Source organism: Falco cherrug, chromosome 6 (assembly GCF_023634085.1).
Source record: "Falco cherrug isolate bFalChe1 chromosome 6, bFalChe1.pri, whole genome shotgun sequence".
Lineage (NCBI taxonomy): Eukaryota > Metazoa > Chordata > Aves > Falconiformes > Falconidae > Falco > Falco cherrug.
In genome coordinates this window covers 1,360,298-1,382,402 of record NC_073702.1, presented here as the reverse complement: position 1 = coordinate 1,382,402, position 22,105 = coordinate 1,360,298, and the positions used below count along the sequence as shown (strand labels likewise).

The window sequence follows — 22,105 nt, the reverse complement described above, 5'->3', positions numbered from 1 at the left end:
ACTGAGAAATCATAATTACATTTCTGTAACATCATTTCATTTTCAAAGTATTTTATATTTGAAAGAACAGGAAGTCTGGATCACTTCAGATGATCTTTATTCACGTTCATAGCCTATTAGGAACACAAATGCTAATGCCTGTCATATAGGGAAGAGACAGGATTAGCTGGAAGCAGTAAATCACTGCTGGTACACAAGAGCATTGTTAACAACCTTCCATGACACTCTTCCTTCTTGCCATCAGAGCAGGATGGAGTTACAACTACAGACTCAAGGGTCACAGCAAATAAGGCGACTTAGCACTATTTGCTCCCTGTTAAATACCACCTTTCCCCAAAATATTCAGAAGATCTACTCAACCCCATCAAGGCCTTCTGAGTGAGCTCTTTGCCCACAAAGTTCTTAGAAGATGCCATACATTAAACAATATCCTGGTATTACATGCAAAGGTCCTGCCTTGAATACATACTGTTGAATACAAAATCCACATTCTCCATTCTTACTGGGAAACTGGAGAATCACAGAATGCTTGAGGTTGGAAGAGACTTCTGGAGGTCATCTGGTCCAACTCCACTGCTCAAGCAGGACCACCTACAGCCAGTCACCCAGGACTATGTTCAGACAGCTTTTGAGTATCTCCAAGGATGGAGACTCCACAATGTCTCTGGGCAACCTGTGCCAATGCTTGGTCACCCTCAGTGAAAAAAGTGTTTCCTGATGTTCAGAGGGACCCTCCTGTGTTTCATTTTGTGCCCATCACTCTCAGTCCTACCACTGGGCACCACTGAAAAGAGCCTGGCTCTGTCCTCTGCATCCCTCCCTTCAGGTATTTCTAGACATTGATAAGATCCCCCTGAGCCTTCTGTGCTCCAGCCTAAACAGTCCCAGCCTTCCTTCATCAGAGGGATGCTCCAGTCCCTTCATCATCTTTGTAGCCCTTTACTGGACTCTGTCCAGTATGTCTGTGTCACTCTTGCACTGGGCAGCCCATAACTGGACACAGTACTTCAGGTGTGGGCTCACCAGTGATAAGCAGAGCGGAAGGATGACCTCCCTCCACCTGCAGGTGAAGCTCTGCCTACAGCAGCGCAGGATGCCATCAGCCTTCTTTGTGGCAAAGGGCACATTGCTGATTCAGATTCCTGATGAAGGTATAGGGAACCTTGCAAAGCATTATAAAATTAATCACACATGACCATAACTTATAGTGAGAATCAGCATGCCAGTTCCGGTATTCAACCCGAGAACTTGAAATAAAGTAGAAATGCTAAAGTGAAAGAACGAGTACTTCTGATTTCAACCATGTTACTAATACATACACTGCAGATTGCAAATGGGTATCTTCCAAAGAACTCTCCTCTTAGAGCAAAACTTCTAAAACTTGTCACCTTCTAGAAATAGTGTGTTAAATAGGATTTCCTTTTGATTGTTTTTTGTTTGTTGGTTTTGTTGTGGTTTGGGTTTTTTGTTTGGTGTGCATAGGGGTGGTGGTTTTTTTTTTTTTTTTTGGGGGGGGGGGGGGGGTCGTTGTTGTTTTTATTATAGAGCTACAGTCACCGAAAAATCTAAATTGGAAGGGACCTCTACAGGTCATCTGGTCCAACCCCTGCTCACAGCAATGATAATCTTGAATGACCTTAAGAAGGGAAATTTTACAACCTTAGAAACTTGTTCTGATGGTTTTGACTATCCTGTGAAAACGTTATCCTTTGTATCTAATAAAAACTTCCCTCATCACAATCTCAGTCCATTGCTTCCTACCACTGTACGCCTCTGTGCAGGGTCCAATTCCATCTTATTTGTAAATGCCCCCACCCCATTTGATTGTTGTACAAAATGATAAAATACCTTCCCCCCTGGCACCTCCCATCCAAGCCGCCTTTTCAAGGGTGCACAAACTCAGTTTTCTCTGTATCCCATCACAGGGCATTTGCTCCAGACCCCTAATCATCTTGGTGGTCCTTTGCTGGACTTAAATCAGTATTTCAATGTTTTTCTTGTACTAGGAACCCAATATGCTACTTACTTATACACCATAATTTACTTGAAACACATTCTTCTAGGGTACCAGGAGGGCAATGAAGTGTAGCTGACTACAGCTATACAATGGCCCAGACTCTGATACAACAAATTTTCTGAATTTTTACAAGCTAAGCCTTTTTTACCAATTCCTTACTGTCTTTTGTTTGTAAAAGAATTCAATGAGAAATGGTAACTATGCAGTGTGACTGGAATGCAAATCAACTGGTTCTGAAAGGCCAATACTGAAACCCATACAATCATTATACATACAATCATTTCCAAAATCCTGCCTTTAGCTCTTCCATGGGAGTCTGAGATCAGAATAACATCAGTTGACAGAGAATTATAATGATGGGACAGGCTCGTATCTTCTGTAAGCTATTGTTTACACTTCTAAGATGCAATTTTTCACAGAGGATATCTAAAAAAAATTAAAGCTTATCAGGTTGACCTTAAATAGATGAATTCTTACAATTCAGAGCCCAGCAGTCTAATGGACTCCCAGTGCTGATGGAGCAGATGATTTCAGAGCCCCATAGCCTAATGGGCTCCCAGTGCTGATGGACTCCCCACACTGGGGAACAGACACCCACATACTGTACTAAGGTGGATCTCTGTTTAATCTCATAGTGTTTTGTTCAAACAGATCAAAAGTGTACAGATCACTTTGAAAAACCCACGTTATTTAAAAAAAAAAGTTTGGCAAATTGCTTGAAAGAAATGTAATGAGATCAACTTCACCACACCTCTCAAATATTTTTCCTTTATCTAGCACAGCTTTAGAAATAGAGTTCCTCTCATTGAGCATGTTCTAATCCAGACTTAAGTACCAAGAAGACAGAGAGAAACCAGTAAAATAGTCATTCTGGCTGCAGAAATTCAAATGTTGAGTTGGTGTCATCTCAGCTGAAATTTCCTGATCTGATCAGGAGATGAAATGGACTCTAAAAGGATAACCACACAAAGTCCTGAGGGGCAGTAAAGGAACATTATCAAAATATAAACAGCAAGTTCTGAAAACAAACAAAAGAGAAGTACTGCTAACCGCAGTTATCTCTTCAGACATTCTGAATGTAATTTCCAGTAACTGACCTGTCTTACCATTACACGTGTAAGACTTTGTTGTTATTATTATGCCATTTTCAGGCAGGAAGCCTGAGAAAATACTTTCAAGTTTTCTGCTTTCTCTTAATTTAAAACAAGACTGTAACAGAGAGAGGAACTGTAATTCAAATAAAGCCTTTTTAAAATATTACGCTCTCTTGCTTCAGCTCCTCTACCTGCCCTTGCAGAAAATCAAAACCTATATGCATATGGATACCCTCTAGAAACCTGCTGGGAGTCATATACTGTAAGTGGTTTAGGAAAATCTTTCTCTCCAAGAGAGAAAACAGCTTTTGGAAGGCAGGCAAACTTGTACTCAATATAAAGAACTTGTTTCCAAATTCCAAAACGAAGTATTTTATTTCCTTCCTGAAAAATCAATTTTGTTCTTTACAGAGTTATCTGTTGTGTTAAAGGATACTGTTTGTGTAATACATCTTTTTAGCGAAGGAGATTACTTTGGGTATGAAACATCCCTTACTAACAATGTTCCCAACATTTGGTAATACAGACAGTAGAGCTAATTTTCTGTCATCCAGGAAGAATGGTAGGCTTGCTAAACTTTTATCATCATCCCCTCTGAAACACAGTAAAAAATCACTGTTAGAACTGATAGTTTATTAGATGAAAGCTACCATCAACAATGTCAATTCTGCCTGGTTGTGTTAACAGGAAAATGTTTTATGAGTTCTACCACTGGCCATCCATTTAACTTCTAGCACTAGCTAGGCTGTAAAACTGTGCACATAATTTATTTGGTGACCGGCGTATGTGGGAAGCATTATCCAGGCTAAACTTCTCACAGTCTGACAAAATGCTTTGATTTGCACTGTTCAGATGATTGAACAAAGAGACTTTAAGCAATCAGCAACAATAGCTTTTATCTCCGATTGTGCTAGAAGTGTAATAGTACACGAGAGCAACCTACTGCTTTTAAGATCAGATTTGATCAAATACAAGTGACTAGATAAATACTGTATTTTAAATTTGTACACATCTTGTTCATTAGGCTTAAGTATTAGTAAAGTTCTTATTTCTCTTAAACATCGTTATTAGCAATTTCCCCAAACAACACTCATAGTACCTCCATGGTATCCATGGTAACCTCTTTGCTTTACATGTAGCTTGAAATAGACATTCATTCCAATTAGGTGAAGTAAACAAAACAGCCACTTGTAATTTCTCAAGTTACTGCCCTGTTTTCTTTTGGATAGTGTTCAACAGTCTTCAAAACAGTTCAATTTAAGTCTGCCATATGTAGGCAGGGACAGATAGGTGTGTCACCAGATGCTCTGCCCTGCATCACCGCAGAACCGATTTAACCACTCCCAATAATATGCACAGTATATAAATACAGGTACCTAATCAATTCCTTCACAATTCCAACAATGCAAATTCAATAACTTACTGTGTTTCTTTTCAGTGCAAATGTATTACTACTACTCTGCAAGGCTTCCTAGAGTTTAATATATTTTTTCTCTATACTATAAAAAAAAAATGCGATTTATAATAATCTGACATACACTGCAATGTCGTCCAAAAAAGACTTGCCTCAGACAGGAAACATGCTCAACAATATTATGATATCTAATATTCTGTTGTATTTTGTATCAAACCAGAAAGGGATATTGTTTAAAAACTCGCAGCACATAATTGTTTAAAACATTCTATTTGATACTTCTTTTGAATTCCTTAAGATGCACTCACCTATTTAATTTTGGGTTGGATGTTGTTTTTTGGGGAGGGTTGTTTTTTTGGTTTTTGGGGGGGGGGGTTTGGGTGGGGGGCATTGTTTGGTGGGGTTTTTTGGTTTTGGTTGGTTTGGGGTTTTTTGGTGTTTGGGTTTGTTTTGGTTTGGGTTTTTTTTTTTTGGGGGGGGGCTAGAAATCAGTTGATAAAGGCATTTGCTGAAGATTTTACATAAAAAGCACTATCGTGAAAAATCAGCATGACCCCTGGGACACCCACCAGCTCCTACTTCTCTGCCTACCTTTAGCATGTCATGTCCTTGCTACACAGTAACACCTACCACAGATAGGTGACACATAGCTAATAATGTCAGAATTAACTGTTTAAATATTTCTATGCACCTGCTGAAAGAATTCAAAGACCTTGCAAGACACACAGAGTTAAATGTTTAAGCTGTTTTTCCTATTTTGCTCTTCAAAAATCTTAAACTAGAAAATCCCTTCAGTGAAAAGTCAGAAAAAGGCCTCCATCCCTTCTAGGGTTAAAAGATGCTTTTGTAAAATTTTTAGGTCAGATTAACCTTTTGCTCACAATAGGGCTGGTTATTGGTTTTATTTTTTACTGTCTTTAACACAGGTAAAAAAAAATCAATATGAAGCGAGACAAAGGGCTCTGGAGGCCCTGGCTACACCAGCTTTTGGGTTGGCTCATGCACAATCCTACAACATGCTGAGGCTGGGAAGGATTAGCCTGCTTGTGTTGAGTAAACCGATGATACTCAATAAACAGTTTCTGTTGTAAACCCCTTAGGACGTGCAAAGCCACACTAGTTGGCATTAGACCAGATAAGCTGCCGAACCAGCTGTAATCTCATTTAGACCTGAGCTGATCCTCCTGTCCTTTCATTCCACAGGATCAAAGCAAACCACTGAGGAGGCAGCTGTATTATAGCAGTAGTGCTTGCTGGATGCGGCAAACATTTCATAAATTCCTCTCCTTGAAGCAAGCCTGCACATAATCTACCCAGAGCCAGTTCAATCAATGGATTTCTGAATTCATTAGTCTTATTATTACAGGATAACTGTTTTCTCCACATCGTGTGGTAGTTGTTGCATGCCAACTTTGCAAAACAGCTCTTATTGCTGACCATTTCTTTCTGGTAATGTGCCTCTGCATTTTTGCTTTGCCACATGAAAATGATTTAAATCACTTCAACGCAGTATTTTTTTTAAAGACTGGAAATAAAGTCATTTCACGAATATTCAAGTAGGAAGCCCTGAAATAAAGTAAATTCTTCCAAGCATAATTACTGGCTACCTGCTCACATGCTTCCATGCATCAGTAATAATGACCAATGTTTTCTGAGCTCAATGACAGCAAATGATAATAGTGAAAACAGAGATTATATCATTGTAGTAGCATAAATACAGACTAAAATTACAGATGTGAAAGGAGTCATTCTAAGAAAAAGATTTCTATTTGCCTTTTACTCTTTGTGTTCTTTGGAATTAAAAATAAGATATATTTTCATTGTTAAAGAAATGAATAGCACAGCTTAGAAAAAAACGTAAAACCACAAAAGCAACAGGTCTTCTTAAACTAAGCAAAAATGTAATCCAAGAGAGTGGATCAAGTAAGACTTGAGGGTGCAACATTTGATTTCTGTATGCCATTTGGAGTTTCCACCGTGCAACTGTAACTACAAAAAAAAAGTCATAGCGTAACCTTAAAAGCTTTAGAAGAATAGCAAGTGTAATTCAGAAAATGTGTCAACCGCTCCATTTCACACCAGTGAAAACTGCAATCTAACATATTCACCGATAAAGAAAGTAAAATATGTAACTTATATTGGAATAGGGAAATAGTATTAAAAAATATTTTTCAGTCCTTTGATTTACTAATTGTATTAATTGTACATTTAAAGACCTAAGTTTTCCAGTGCAGGTGCAAAGCGGGACGGAAAAAAAAAAAAAAAAAGGATTTAAGAAGAATTATGTGGCATAGCAGTTATTTTTGGTCACATACAAGAGATGTCAGTGATTCTTGGATCACTGCTCGAAGAATGAATAGTAGCCACAGAGCTAAGCTTGGCCAGAAAAATAGAGGAGACCAGGTAACCCTTACAAATAAGGTAAAAATAGCAGTGTTTGTGACTTACTGTTATTTCCAGCCAGTATAAATATACGATACATTCATGCACACAAACTGAAAAAAAGACAGAGGAACCCTCACAGAGAACTCCTCTGAGTTTACAGAGTGCAAGAGAAAGATCTGTACCGCCTTTGCACGCACGTCCTAACCTATGCTACACAGAGGTATATGACCTCTGTATCTGGCTGTTAATGTTTTTAATAAGAGTAGGAAAAAAAGCTGTCCCTGTGATAAAAAGCTTCAGTGAAGTATAATAAAATCAGGTGTTTAACACATGGAAATGATTTTTAACAGATTACAGAGATAAGATATTTAGTATGAAACTTTTTTTAAGCCCTAAAGCATAGATGAGCTAGAGCATGTCATAGGCAGCTGGCAAAGATGAACAAAAAGTATTTGCACCTATTCTCTACAGATGTGTAAAAAAACCCCACCATACATCTCATCCTCAATCACTTAGAAACCATCTGATGTTTTAGTTAATGATTCCCCTCTCTCCACTTCATTCTTCAGACATAAAGGGGTCCCATTTAACATAATCACTTAATAACAGCAAAGTGATGGGTATCAGAACCCTAATTCTTCTAATATTTGCAAAATCCAGCTCTTTGTAATAATAATAACACATGATAGCAAACTGTAAAACTGTGTAATTATACTTTAATTGTATTGTGAGGCATGCATTAATCACAAAGTTTAAGTACCAAGGATGGAATTATAATAATTCTGTAAAACAAATTTAAGCTAGCTAAGTAGGTCAGAACCACTAGCATGCAACAGGAGACCTCTGGGAATTTATCAGTTAATGGCTATTTATGTGCAAATGAATGCCCTCCAACCCTCCCAAATCCTGTGTAGCTGAAGGGTATTTCTGTTAACCAGGAGCATGCTTAACTGCTGAGGCATAAATTAAACCATTTATTGGAATGATTTTAATTCTTTTCTCCCCCCACCCACTCATACTACTCCCTCCACCCTCACTAGCAGCACAATTTACAGTATTAATTTACATGAAGATAGGATTGCTGAAGAGTTTTCAGAAATTACTCTGTTTCAAGAAAAGAAGGGGGGGGGGGGAGGCGCGGAGCAGAGAAAGAAAGAAAAATAGAGCAAGGAAAAAAAACCAAAACTTTCAGTAAGAGACAGTACCAGTGCTATACTTAATCTTCAAATCTTCCAGAGGGCAAGTTGAGTTATTAGAAATTCCAGAGGTTCAGTATCACAGCAGTGCAGTGGAAACCCTTTCATAATGAACTCTAATGAAATGAAATTCTGTTTTATGTCCTCATGTTCTAAACTTGGACAAGACAATGAAGCTCAAGGGGGACTGCATCAAGTGTATTTTCTGTCATAATGCTCAGACTGTACACCTATCAAAGGTTTTCTTTCCAGAAAGAAAACAACAAAAAATTCTTGGCTGCAGGAAAAAACACCTTCAATTTTTGAGTTTGACTTCGAAAAAACTAGTCATTTTTGATGTCCTAGGAAAACAGATACTTTTACAAAATACTCAGAATCGAAACGTATTGAATTTTCACTGTGGTGTAAAATGGGTATGATTTACAGACAATATAAATGATTTCTCAACATTTATAATCATAGCAATAATTCTGTACAGCAAGGTAATGCAAGCAAAACCTCAAGGTTCACATTTAGGCTTCTGTTTTCATATGTTTGAGGTTTCTTTTTTCTAAGCACACACACACATTTTGTTACAAAGCCCAGGGTCCCAGAATAATAAAACAGTAAGTTTGATTATCTTAACATCAATTAACCATAGCTCCCTGTTACCCTAAACAGGGTCACATCTCCCCAATGTCTAATAATTACATTGTAAAATCCCTTGATTGCCTGAATATATTCACTCTCCCTATGACATTAGGATAATCATGGTCGTGCTATAGTTAATTATTATTTAAGAGATGATCACAGTGCTTTACTTTCTTATGTCACCCTTACACCTAATGCACAACTCCATGTAAGTGTAGCACACTGAGCAAGTATGCACACAGCATTTCCTCGCCAAATCAGGCCGTTGTGTAATAGCCTTGAATAAAAGTGTGGTGTGAATTGGAGGAATTCCCTGGACGCAAATCTTTAGCAGCTTTAAAATATTTTAGGCAGATACCTGGAACACTTACTGAAGTATTTTCAAATGCACATCAGCAGTGCATTTGAATCAACTTATTTCTGTCCAGGAAAACAAAAGAATGCCAACGAAAATATTTGCTTTTACTCTCATGGTTGACTTTTTGTACAGAAAACAAGACTGCAAAAAGCTATAGAAGAAAACTTCATTATCCTGGCAAACACATATGTACTTGCCTGTTTCTCCCTTCTTCTACCCCTCAATAAAAGATGCCACACATTCCCAGCTGCAGCAACACTCCTGCTGCGTGCATAATGGCTGCCGTGCCTGCCTGTGTGTAGTCCCTGCATTACCATATAGAGAACCAAAAGGCTTCTGTTTCTTAACGTGGATTTGCAACCACACACATTAAACCAACTTCATACAACTCTTTGATATGAGCCAGTAATTAATAAATGAACAGAACTATTTGACAAAAAAAAAAGTTCACTCATGTATTTTCAGAAAGAATTAGCACAGCTGTGTTATCAGAGCCCACGACAAGCCCACAGTTACCTCTTCCTTCCCTACAGTGAGGGGCTGCAGCCTTGATTATGTCTGTACCTTCCAGCCATTGGCAGGGTCTCAGCATTGCCCTAAGGCTTTAATTAACCCCTATTAGAGATAAACAGGGCCTTCCAGTTGTGAAAAAGAGAGAACTGACAGTACCTTCAGCTTATCAGAGAACTAAGTAAACCACAAGCTGCTTTTACCTTGCCCCACCTGCTCCTCCCAGTTAACCTCAGGAAGGGACACCCACAAGATGTACATGTTGCAGAGCATGCTCGACACTTTTCATTTTGTTTTTAGAGAGGATAGTGGCATACTATTTCAGGCTCATTTCACATTAGGCACATTTTCACTGTCCCTGGTTTAGTACCACTAGAAAGCAAGCTGGAGCATTTAGGCATTGGCAATTAAGGGCACTTGGATTTGCTCCAAGCCAAATAAAACAACACACACATACATGCCCTGTATCAATTAGCTTCCTTTAGAAAATGCCTAAAAAAGCATTTTCAAAGTAGTTTTCTAGACAGATTTCAAGACTTAAATACAAAACCAGCAAAAACTCGGCACCCTCTTCAGCAAGGCTGTTGTGCCATGCATACAGTACGATCCACCCTCATGTGTCCACCTCAGAAATCCCAAGAACTAGTAGGATACAGAAGCACTAAACATGTTCAACTTCCCCCCCCCCAATACCCCCAATAGAAAGGTGAAATTAAAAGGAATGTGGATACTACAAATCAAAATTAATTACACAGATTTCCAAAGGTAAATTTTATGGCAGATTACAATTTCAGGGTTGGTTTCTTTACCTTCTGATTTCACTGAGGTTTTGTTCTGTAAGGAAAAGCACAGAATACAGTTTAGGAAGCATCCTTACTAATTAATCACCAGTCATATCGAGCACTCATTGATATTAAATTACAGAAACGTATGAGAAGAGCTGGGCAGCATCTCAGGAGTCATTCAGGGAGTTCACCTCAGCAGTTCTAGCAAGCTTACCAAGACCACCCTCTGGCAAATGTTTGTCCAATGCATTGTCTAAAAAGGTAAAAAAATTAAATTCAGTTCCATAGCTCTGTATTGCGGCCTGCCAGTGTTGACATTTGCAGCCTACTCTAAATAACCACACTAAACTTGTGCCCCAAATTAAGCCAATTCCTTTTTCACTGGCATAGAGAACACAGGCAACCTGTCATCTTTGCAACGCCCTTTTACATACTGCATAACTCCTAGCATGTCTCCCCTCAACCTTTCCTAGCTAAATTCAGCTCCATCAAATTTCTACAAACTTCCTACTTTAATCATCCATTTCTGTGACTCTCTCAAATTTTTAATTTATTCATAAACGTTTTGTAAAGCGACATGTCCAGGACTCCATACAGAACTACAGCTAAAGACAGAATAAGCAGACGTTTTATTAACACACCCCACAATGATACTTAAATGTATTTATTTTCACTTAAGCAGAGTCACATTAAGTCCTGCTTCCTGATTTCATAAAGGCTGTGTGCATCAGCGAAAAGTACTATTATCCAATAGACGGATTTCAATCAAATTTCAAATTTTCTTACAGCCACTATGGTCTTACTGATGTAAATAAGACTATGATCTTATTGATGTCAATAAATATCTGTGTAAATAGAGGTAAAAACGTAAGTACCATTCCTACCCCGCCCCTCCCTTTTTAAGGTACAGGGGAATCCATCTGAACTACCATTCACAATCAGTTTTGGTTTTCCGCCCTACACCAGGCAGAAACTGCTAGTGCAGGAACAATATGGGACCTTGCAGCCATTTGTGCTGAGCAGGCAGCAAAGTCTACAAGCAAGAGCAGCAGCCACGGTAGCCACCTCACTAACCAACCCCAGATGTGGATATCTCCTTTGTTTCTCTCATCTCACGGAGCATACTACCTCCCCATACTCTGACAATACAGCTGCCACACCAAGCATTCCATAGGTTGTATTAGCATTGCTCTTTCTCAGTTTCAGTACCTGGCCTTCCCTCTTTCCTCTTGCTGATGATTTTTTTTTCAAAATATCAAAGCAATTCCAAATTCTCATTCTGCTTTCCATTGGAACACCCTGTAATTTTTGTTCACATACAAACCTGTAACTCATTTTCATCTACTACAACTAGTTGTGCTGAACAGCTCCTTATTTTCAGTCAAGTGATACCATTAAGCACTCCTCATACAAAGATAATACAAGCAACACTGAAGCCTTACACTAATTACAGGTTTTATGAAAATTTTCTCTCTCATTCCCATAGACTCACACCATTTTACAGCAAACTGCACTTGTAAGCCTGCTGTTTTCTTTTCTCTTCCTTTTTTATTACGATACCCAGAAACAAGTAAACTACAAGTTATTTTATGTCCCAGAAGACATTTCATCATGAGCAAAAGCATCCCAGGGGAAGAAGAATCAAATAGTATATACCCAGAAAACAGAAAAATAGAAAACAATAAACAGAAAACACAGAATGTATTTGGATTCATCCCTTCCTCTTTAGTCACTGGTTTCATGAGAGAACCAAACTGCTTTTGCTGGTGAGGTAGTCCCATAAGTTAGTAGTAACAGAAGCTGACTGACACTGGGAGGTTACAGCTGTTAGTAATAAAATCTGAAACAAATTTGGAAAAAAACGAAGCAAGTGGCTATTTATCATCACTGCAGCCATTACTCAGTTTCCAAAGCACCAGTGATGGAGGTGGGGGGAACACAACCCAAAAGCTTGTTCTACTGAACCAATGAACTGAATCTTTCAGAACTGCACAAACTACTACAATCAGTGTTGCGTTCAGCACCTGGCAGGCGATTTGCTTGCTTTTCATCTTCCTCTATTAAGACAAGTATACTCATGTGTTCAGTTAGCAGAAGGATTCTCCCCTGAGTTCATTCAGATTTCTTTTCTCCTTTTTAAAGATTAACTTTCTTTAAAACACACAGGCACAAATTAATTCCCCTCTCCAGAGATCACCTCCTTTCACAGGGGCTAGCCATGGAGAGCAGATTACAATGAGAAATACTTTGCGTGAAGCAGACACACTTGTATAGTTCGGTGCATGTAGATGACTTCTAACTGTTCTTGAAGACAGCAGTGGCTCACTCTTGTCCCAGAATGTACACGTGCTATTTTATCAACCAGGTTTGCAATTCTCTGCCACGAGAAGAGACCAGAAACATACAGGAATAGGCGGGCAGAGGCACAGAGTGTACACTGGCGTGCTGGAGAGCCCGAGTATGTCGTCCAGAGCCGGCAATCCATCTGCTTTCTCCATCCTTCTGCGCAGACTGTCAGTAGGAGGCAGCATTGACTCTGACAGCAGCAGCTCTGCACAGCAAAGTGGTTGGGAGCTAGCTTCATTCTTCTGTCATTATATAAGCAAGATGACACTGTTCTCTAATCCAGCCAAAGCTGATAAGTACCATCAACCTGTCACTTCCTACATTTCAAATTCTAACATTGCAGCATCAAAGAGTTTTTACATTTCGATTTCTTTTGCTGGCAGCGGTCGGTAGCCTCTCATTCTCCCACGGTGTTCTAATGCAGCATTTGCACACCGGGGTTACTCCCAGCCTGAATAGCAGGTCATCCCCTACTCACTGAGCTCATCTGCAGCCCATGTGCTAGGCAATTTAGATCCAATCAGCCCTTATTTAGCTCAAGAGTAATGAGCAGCATAGTGACACAGACTTAAGCCTGACCCTCAGGACACTGCTCATCAAGCAGTAAAACTGTGACAAAATCATTCATCTTCCACCCGCTGGCAAGAAATAATACTCGCACTCACTGTATTACTTTTTCAAGATATAGAAAAAAAAAGTCCTGAATTTTCATGATGTGAGACATTAATTTGCAGAAAGCTGAATTCCCTTAAACCCCCCTGTTGCTATGAGCTCACCAGGGGGAAATAGGCCTTAGGAGACTGAAATGGAATAAAGAAAATTGCTTCAGCTTTCTGTTCATTTTAAATAAGCCTTAAATCTGACAAGAGATATATATTTCTTCTCTCTTTAGGATATCTTGTAAGGTAACGAAGAAACAATCAAAATTAAGAGATTAGAAGGCTACTTGCATATAATGGTTTTATTGGCAAAAGTATTTCTTTGTTTAACAGCCACAACAAAAAAATACTCCATATGAAAAGCTAGTCTCATACCTTGTGTGAAGAATAAAGAGAAGGAAACAGAGGAAAGTTAATTTGGGAAAAACAGTTTCAAAAGTGAGTTGCATCCATCAGAAAACAAATGTGCACTTTACAGCCTTCAGGGAGCACGTGTTTCTCTAAACAACTGCAGGGTCCCAAGCAGCAGGCTCTCAGGACACCTGGATGATTTGACTCTCTTTTATGGGTGGATTTACTCCTTCACAACAGAAAGTCTTGTACTGCTGTCAGGTAGGCCACAGAAAGCTTATGTGGATTAAATTCTGGTAGATAAAATGGACACAATGGATGAAACACAGAGAAGTGTTTTAACCTGTAGTGCAGGGGACAGAGCTGTGCATCTTCATGATTGATGTCCGAGTACTAGACTTGAGTTTCTTTAGCTTTGGGTGCCTACCAATGGGCATCAACAATCAGAAGGTCCTTTGACAGCTTCTGTTATTTCAGTTTGGTTTTGAGGTGATTCTAAAATAGAACAGAATTTTTCAGTTGGAAGGGACCTACAATGATCATCTAGTCCAACTGCCTGAGCAGTTCAGGGCTGACCAAAAGGTAAAGCAAATTCTTAAAGACAATGTCCAAATGCCTCAAATACTGACAGGCTTAGTGCACCTCCTAGGAAGCCTGTTCCAGTGTCACACCACCCCCTCAGTAAAGAAATGCTTCCTAATGTCAAGTCTAAACCTTCCCTGGTGCAGCTTTGAACCATTCCCACAGGTCCTGCCACTGGGTATCAGGGACAAGAGCTCAGCATCTCCCTCTACACTTCCCCTTCCTCAGGAAGCTGTAGAGCCGTGAGGTCACCCCTCAGCCTCCTTTTTCCCAAACTAGACAAGCCCAAAGTCCTCAGCTGCTCCTCATGGGACATTCCTTCCAGCCCTGACACCAGATTTGTTGCCCTCCTTCTAAGGCAGATGGTCTATATTAAATCTTAAACACCAATATGAAATTGTTTTTAATCAATTATTCAGCTTTCACATGGCTGCCTACCAATTCAAGAAAACAGACAGTGACAAGTGGAAGTGAATATTCTTGCAAATCTGAACCAATGTTAAATACACACAGGAACTTTCTATAAGCAAAGTATTAGATACACAGTTCCAGTGCACACTATCTCATTTCATTCCTTCGTATAGGAATTCCTTAACAGTTGAACTTGATGATCTCAAAGTTTTTTTCCAAGCTAAACGATTCTATGATTTGATGACAGTAATACTCTCAGAGCAGAGGACACAATCAAAACACATCAGTTTTACCTAGTCATCTTTGAAGATCAGAATACGATGGCCAAAGGTATAAAATATTATTTTAGAAAAAAAAAAAAAAATCCTGAAAAGAAAACAAACCTCGAATCCCACATAAAGTAGGAAAAATAATTTTTGTTTTAATTACCAGAGCACACTTTAAGGTAACAACTGTAGCTAAGAACACGTCCAGTATTCCACCGAAGATGGTAACAGATTACTTTTAAGGATTTAGTCAGAGCAAACCTCTTAAAATGCTGCTATATTCTAAAGCAGTGCTTGCTTCCCACGCTCTAAAGCATTTGGAGACTAGATTTTCTTTACACTCGTTATACCAGTTTTATTAATGGAATAACTGAACTTAAAACAAAACTAAAAATACTTTAAACCATAGGTTAAGTTAGCACAACAAGGCACACTTGGTCTGCAAGCATAAGATCTGTGTTGCGAAGTCAAAAAGAAAGGACTTCTTTCCTTTTTCCACACACATAAACAAAGTTCATAGCAACTTTTAATGACTCTCTAATGGTCATTCATTAAGCCTGAAAGATCTTAGAGCCAAATTAAGATCTTCTGCAGTGGCTTAGTCACAGAGTTGCCGTGCTTCTGAGAGCGTTACAGCTGGTGATATACCCACAGAACAGGTAAGAGAAGACTCATGCTCTTCCAAACTGTTCTGGATACAGTTTTCAGAAGTTCATGTCAGAAAACACATTTTACAAAGACTAACACTAAAACCCTTGAGGGGAATGGAAAGAAGGAGGGAGGACCTTTCTATTCTCCTGTGAGCTTATCTGCTGACTTACACAGTGACAGAGAGGGGGAGAGAGGCTTCTGTAGGTCTCAGAAATCTTCCCACAGGCTGTTTTGATGGCAAGTATAAGGCAAAAAAAAACCCCAAACCCACAAATGACTATACATTTCCATAGCAAAGATACACTGGATAATCCTTTCCTATCATGATTTCTCTCACAACCTCAAGGCTAGACACACTCTTAACAGACAGAAACATCCATTTCTGCTGTTATCCATGGCCCAATTAATGTAACTTTTAATTAGAGACAGGTTTACCTGATTAGTATTCTTGTAGAGTTTATGAAATTTACGCGCTGAAATACTCAATAACTTTTAATGTCGTTCAATACTGGCAGAAAAGTACAAATGGGCATAAATACTCAAGAACTGTTTTCAAAATAAAATTACCATCTATTATGTTATTAGGTTTGTGGTACTTCTCATTTCTCCTATAGGAATCAGTAGCAAGTCTCCCTGAAACTAAGCAAAGATGTTTGGAGCACAGCAGCGATTTTACACTCGGGCATGTACTTGCATTTTATAACTGCGTAACTCAGTGCTAATACACTACAAAACCAAAATGCCAGGATAGTGATAACGAGAGAAAGCTCATGTCAGAGAAATACCCGATTACAATAAAAGACATTTTAACATGTTTCAAGCTCTTCTTTTAAGAATAACGTATTGCAATGCTGGAACCTACTGTTTCCAGGCACTCAGCAGATTTCTGAGTGTGTCCATTTTTACAGCGTGTTCTGTCAAATCCATTGAATGCCTGTATTTTTATTAACCTAGGATTTCTTTTTGTGTCATGAGGCACTCAGATGTGATAGGTAGTGCTAGAGATGCGGAACAAATGAAAGCACACACAGGCAAGCATCCTGCATTTCCCTTTCATTAAATAAGAAAAAAAAATCAGAATTCTAAAACACTGCTTAAAAACAGAATGAAAAGGAAAAATATGTATCTGAGCTAGAAGCTGAATGCTACAAGTAAACATAGGAAGGAAATACTTTGCCTTTTTATTTTGGGAATTTTCTTGATTATATACTGTTTATTTTATATATGTTTTTTAAAAGGACTGTATCAAAATACAATCTTACACTTCATACTGAATCTCATTATGAAGATCAAATACTTGGAAGTGCCAGCAAGTAGCATCTTGTTTCCAATTATCCATTCACCACATATCAAAAACTGATAAAAATGAGTTCTCCTGCCAAGTCATAGTTCTATTTAAAATATACAGACACCAAAATAATCATAATGGTAATAATAATAAAAAAGGTGGTTAAAAAAGCTTATTTAAAACAGTCTAAGCATAGGTAAATACAACAATCAAACGCTACCAGTACTTTTTCTAGCAGACAAGAAAACCATAGGAAAAAATTGGAAAGAGTTATTTTGAAACACAGTAGTATAAAAATGGTGAAGGTGGGGGTCTCCTTTCAGATGCCTTTTAAGAAAAAAGAAAGGAAGAAAACAAGCGCACTTTCAAAACCTTGGTATGCCAAGTTTTAGCCCAGAGCAAGCTTTCACTGCTATGCTACAAACCCTTGAAAATAAAGGTTTATAATGGAAATGCTGATAGACCCTTAACCATAGCAGCATGAATAGCTATAATTAAAGAAGAGCTTTTGGCTACACCTCACTGCAAACGAAAAAGATTGCCATTTCTACAATGTTCTCAAAGAAAAGCAACTGGGAAACCTGGAATGCAATTCTAGCAATCCAAGATATGTTAAAGGGGACTGCTAAAACTATTTGACATTTTAAGCTTTCAATACTGAGGCATTTAGTTAATGTTACCAAGTCAGTATTTTCATAATGCTACTTAATCAGCAATAAAGAATGCTCCTGTGAGCCATCATCTGGGGTTAGCAGAAAGTGGCATAAGAAGTTATTATTTCCTAACAGCCTAGAGGGAGCTGCTTCGCTCTTTAATCAGTGATCTCACTTCCTTCCTACCTGTAAATTCCCTGTCATACAGTTATAAAATTATTAGAGTGCAGTGTACAGAAAAATTACATTTATGAAAGGCCTGCTATCTTATATATGCATGGATTTTAAAAACAGGAGAGAGATCGGCATTAAACCATTTCATCCTTTTCTGAGTTTGCAGACAGACCAAGGCTTAATCAGTCTAGTTAAGGCAATAATAATTTAACATCTGCTTGGCCCAAAGCCATCCAGATTTTTTGCACCCAGAAAGTGGTTTTAGCGTTGTTTTACTTGTATGGCTACAGAGGAGAGAGAACCAGTAACATTCTCCTGTTCCACGCAAGCTGATGATCAAAGCATTTTATAACTGTTAAGGAATTAAGCTTCTCTGCAGATGGAATAAACAGGAAGGTAACAGTAACCAAATGTATAAATACAAAAGCTGATATAACTGTTAAAAACAAGGCTGTAATAATCTCTTTCATACCAATTAGTATTTGAGCCTGTTGGTAATTCACATATGTCAGCAGACCTGCTTTTTGTAAGAAGAGGTATGAATATCGCCCTGTACCTTGTCTGTGATGACCTGAGAAGTCTGTAATGAACTTCTATGTCCTCCTTGTTATGAGATGATCACATAACCCCCAGGTTCTGGAAAGCTTTAAAATAATGCCAACTTATGAAATAGGCAACTTTTTCACCAGTCTCAAATTTCTCCCCATTTCATCTTTAAAAATAACACAATAAATGCTGTGTATTAGCTAATGGAGAAAATATCAGTATTTTTGAAGTCTCCAATTTATTCCAGTAAATACATTCAGTTGCAGTGAAATAATAAATAATAAATCAACTAAACTTAGTTTCACGCTTCATCTTTTTTCAAAAGACTGCCTGAAAAACAGTTGTCTTTGGATCTATAAGCTATTGACAGCTGCAGTCAAACTACTAGACAATAACAAAGAACCTAGTTAAAGAGAGATCTTGCATATAAGCCTCACTATTCCTATTATGCACTCTTCCACAGTTCTTTCCACATATATCAGCCTTGTACACATTTGAAGTAATGGCAGATCAATAGCCGCCTCTTAATATCTTATTAAAAAAAAAGCAGTTTGGGCTTCAAACTGGAGGACTACTTCTCAAAGGCATCAGTAGACAAAAATATGCTTATTGAAGGGCACTGTGGATGTTGAAAACTGAACTAGTACATCAAAGCAAAACTGCTTTAAAGTGGTAAAATATGATTTCCTTCTTTCCTATCGAACCCCAGACAAGTATTTAAATCTCTATAACTGTTATATTTGATTGCAACCTTGGTGAAAGAGGAAAAAATAGAATGAAGAGTCTGAAAAATAGATTGGATTCACTGAACAAAACAAAAAAAGCCAAAAACTCCAAACATAAAACTCCCCTCCCCTAACTTAAGTAATTCAGTACAGATAAAAATTTTGAAATTTCCTGTGCCAAAAGAAAGACGGTATTGTCTGAAAGGTGGCAACTGGATGACTTTCTACAGAGTCATTAATTCATAACAAAATATCAGGGATGTCAAACTTAATATCCTAAAATGGTAAGGAAACATTTCCAAGATTCTAAATGCAGTGAGATATTAGTGGATTTTGAAATTCAACATATTCACAGTCCTCTGGAGATTTCTCTTTCCTTTTACTCTATTTCAGTAAGAAATTAATATGAACTACAGTTTAACCCTAAAACACAAAACCAACATGCCAGTCTACATCCACAATTTAACTAAATAACTTACCGCAGTCTGGCTAGAACAACCTGAAGAAAATTTAGGACCATACTCAGTTCAGATCCTCGACAAGCAGGCAGTAGCATAGTAAAGCCATCATTTAGCAACTTTTCCTCAGAAAGGCTCAAGTAGCAGCTGGTCTCAAACACTTCTTGGACACCATCAATGTAGGTTGAAAGCAGAGTCCAGAGATTTTGTTTCTGTGCGTAGTCATTTTTGGTTACTAAAAACGCCTTTGCCTTCTCACGGAAAGCATTTGAGAGTTTCTCAGCTAGAACACTAATGTCCATGTTCTTCTCCACATAAATTAAAAGGAAAGCAAAATGACCTCTCCAGATGAGAGCTCTCTGAGACACAGTGATGGAGGACGGAGTCATGAAATCCAAAAGATCCAACACTCGACTCACTATATCTTCTGTCTCTGCAACAATTGCCAGCATGAGGAACAGGTTAAAGAAGTTCTGCAGCCCTACCTCTGTCAGCTCCTGCATTCTTCTCCGATGGAACTTGGAATAAATTCTACATTAAAAAAAAACAAACAAAAAACCCCAGTTAAGGTACTTAAAGTATGGAATTTTCTATCTGCTTGATAGACCAAAATTGTATTTTCATGCCTTTGGTTTACAGTTATTCTCTTCCAATAACCCTTAAACGTAAAATACTTTCTTTTCCCTCCCCTCTTCTACTCTTTTGGCTACTGGAACAAACGTGCTATTTCACTTTCTGCTCTTAATACAAGGTACGCATTAAGAGTTTTCAACCACCGGTACAGCCTAACCTTTCTCCCTTATCCAAAAGCTAGTACAAAGTTGAGGAAAGTGTTATGAGCAGACTCTCTACTTTGTCTGTGATAGGTGTCCTCCATACCATGCCTTCGCATCAATCAAATTTAGCCCATGAGGGGTGCCAGGAAAGGAAGTTGCCAATGGCATCTCTTTGCAACAGCAAACAATTCCTGTACCCCAACTTCTTCCCTACAATCTCCCATATTTACATGTGGCACAAATAAGATTCTAAAAAAAGAAAAAAGGACCAAGTGACCCTCCTTCCTTTAGCTATTGATTTCTGTTCTTCACATTATCTGCCACAGGTGCTGTGATCAAAGGCTCACCTACCTAACCACCACAGTAGTAAAAGAGAGGGGAAGATTTCTGATGGCAAACTCCTTTTCTCCATAGTGCTTTGCTAAAATCTGCGCCAACCTGTATCGCACACCTACTGTATGGACTGCAGACTGCAAGTTTGGAAGAAAACAGGAAAGCCGAGGCATTTGGGAGAGAAACCTCTCTGCAGCAGGAAGATGTTAAGAAACTTTAAGCCGCATTGCTTGTATGACAGTGCTCAAGTCATATGTAGCTGATGGCGAGAAGCGTTCCTACTTTGCTACTTTATAGTCGTTGACAAAAAGCAGAAGGCTTTACATAGGTGTCTTTTCTGTGACCTTTGCTCAGATCTGGAGTTTTAGATAAATGTCACCATTCCTATAACACAGGAGTAAGATGAAAATGGCTTGCTGAACTTTTTGATTTGTATGTTTAAAACCTTGGGTATATCCTTCACCTTTAATTTAAAGTAGGTTCAACATACAGTAGTTAAACATCCATAAATGCTGCTTTCCTATTCTGTCACCTGGAAAAATAGTTGGAAATGGTGCTGAGGTTATCAAATCTAGCCACCAAAAATTACAGCAAATCCAATTAATGTTGTTTAGTAGTAAATTACTACTGACAGGCATTTACGTTCTTCATGCATCAATTAATGCTTGGTTAGCTGCTGAACACAGAGTTCATCCCAAAATCATAGCTGTAGGCTGTTAAATTTTGCTACTTGTGTAATTGATTTATTCAAGGTAGAAATGATGAATACTGTTGAGCAGAGTGACACAGTGTGTGTTGTGTATTATTGCTCCCCCTCTTAAATTAGGGAAAGTAACAAGCTATAATAGCACAAAAATGTAAGTATAATTTGTTTTCAGTAAAAACAGAGCAGCCTAATTAAAATTACTTAATACATTTTTAATTAATTTTATTAGTACTTAATAAAATTTTTTTAAAATCAAATAAAAACCCCAAAACAAAACTAATTCTAAGTCTTCTATATCCAATAAATTTTTAAAAGTTAGCACTTTTAAGGCTCAGTACAATCTCATTACTATAATAAAAGTTTTAAGAATTCAGTAAGCATCTAAAACATCAGGATTTTGCTTTAGAGCATATATATTTTATGGTTTTTATATAATGACTGACCATATGTCTTAATTAGTATGTTTCCAAATTACATGAAAAATTAAAACCCTCACAAAAAAAAATATTGTGAGAAATTTTGGAAACCATAAAAAAGAAAAATGTAAATATAAATGAAATTGCAGGCCTAGCAAGAGCCAGTCTGCATGTTTTTGGACAACACAGATTACATGCAGCTCAAACAGAATTTCTGTGCTTTAATTACGTTACCTGTCTGGCAATAGGGTTGTATCACTGCATAGGTTGCCAGTATACCAAATTCCTGGCATGTGGGATGAAGTAAATCATCACAGGGGCTATGGATGCCAAGGTGATTCTTGGACCCAGCTCTTGGACCCTGTCTCAGCTGGC

General features: G+C 38.2%; 1 protein-coding gene across 4 annotated transcripts in view; it reads right to left on the bottom strand.

Moving 5' to 3' along the window:
• The window catches only part of MMS22L (MMS22 like, DNA repair protein), a 92,735-nt gene that overhangs the window by 39,930 nt on the left and 30,700 nt on the right, over positions 1-22,105 (bottom strand). For all 4 annotated transcript variants that reach the window (XM_055714301.1, XM_055714303.1, XM_055714302.1 and 1 more), the window contains one exon: positions 19,521-20,030. In XM_055714301.1, coding sequence (XP_055570276.1) covers positions 19,521-20,030 — 510 coding nt within the window. The remainder of the gene's footprint in view (positions 1-19,520; positions 20,031-22,105) is intronic.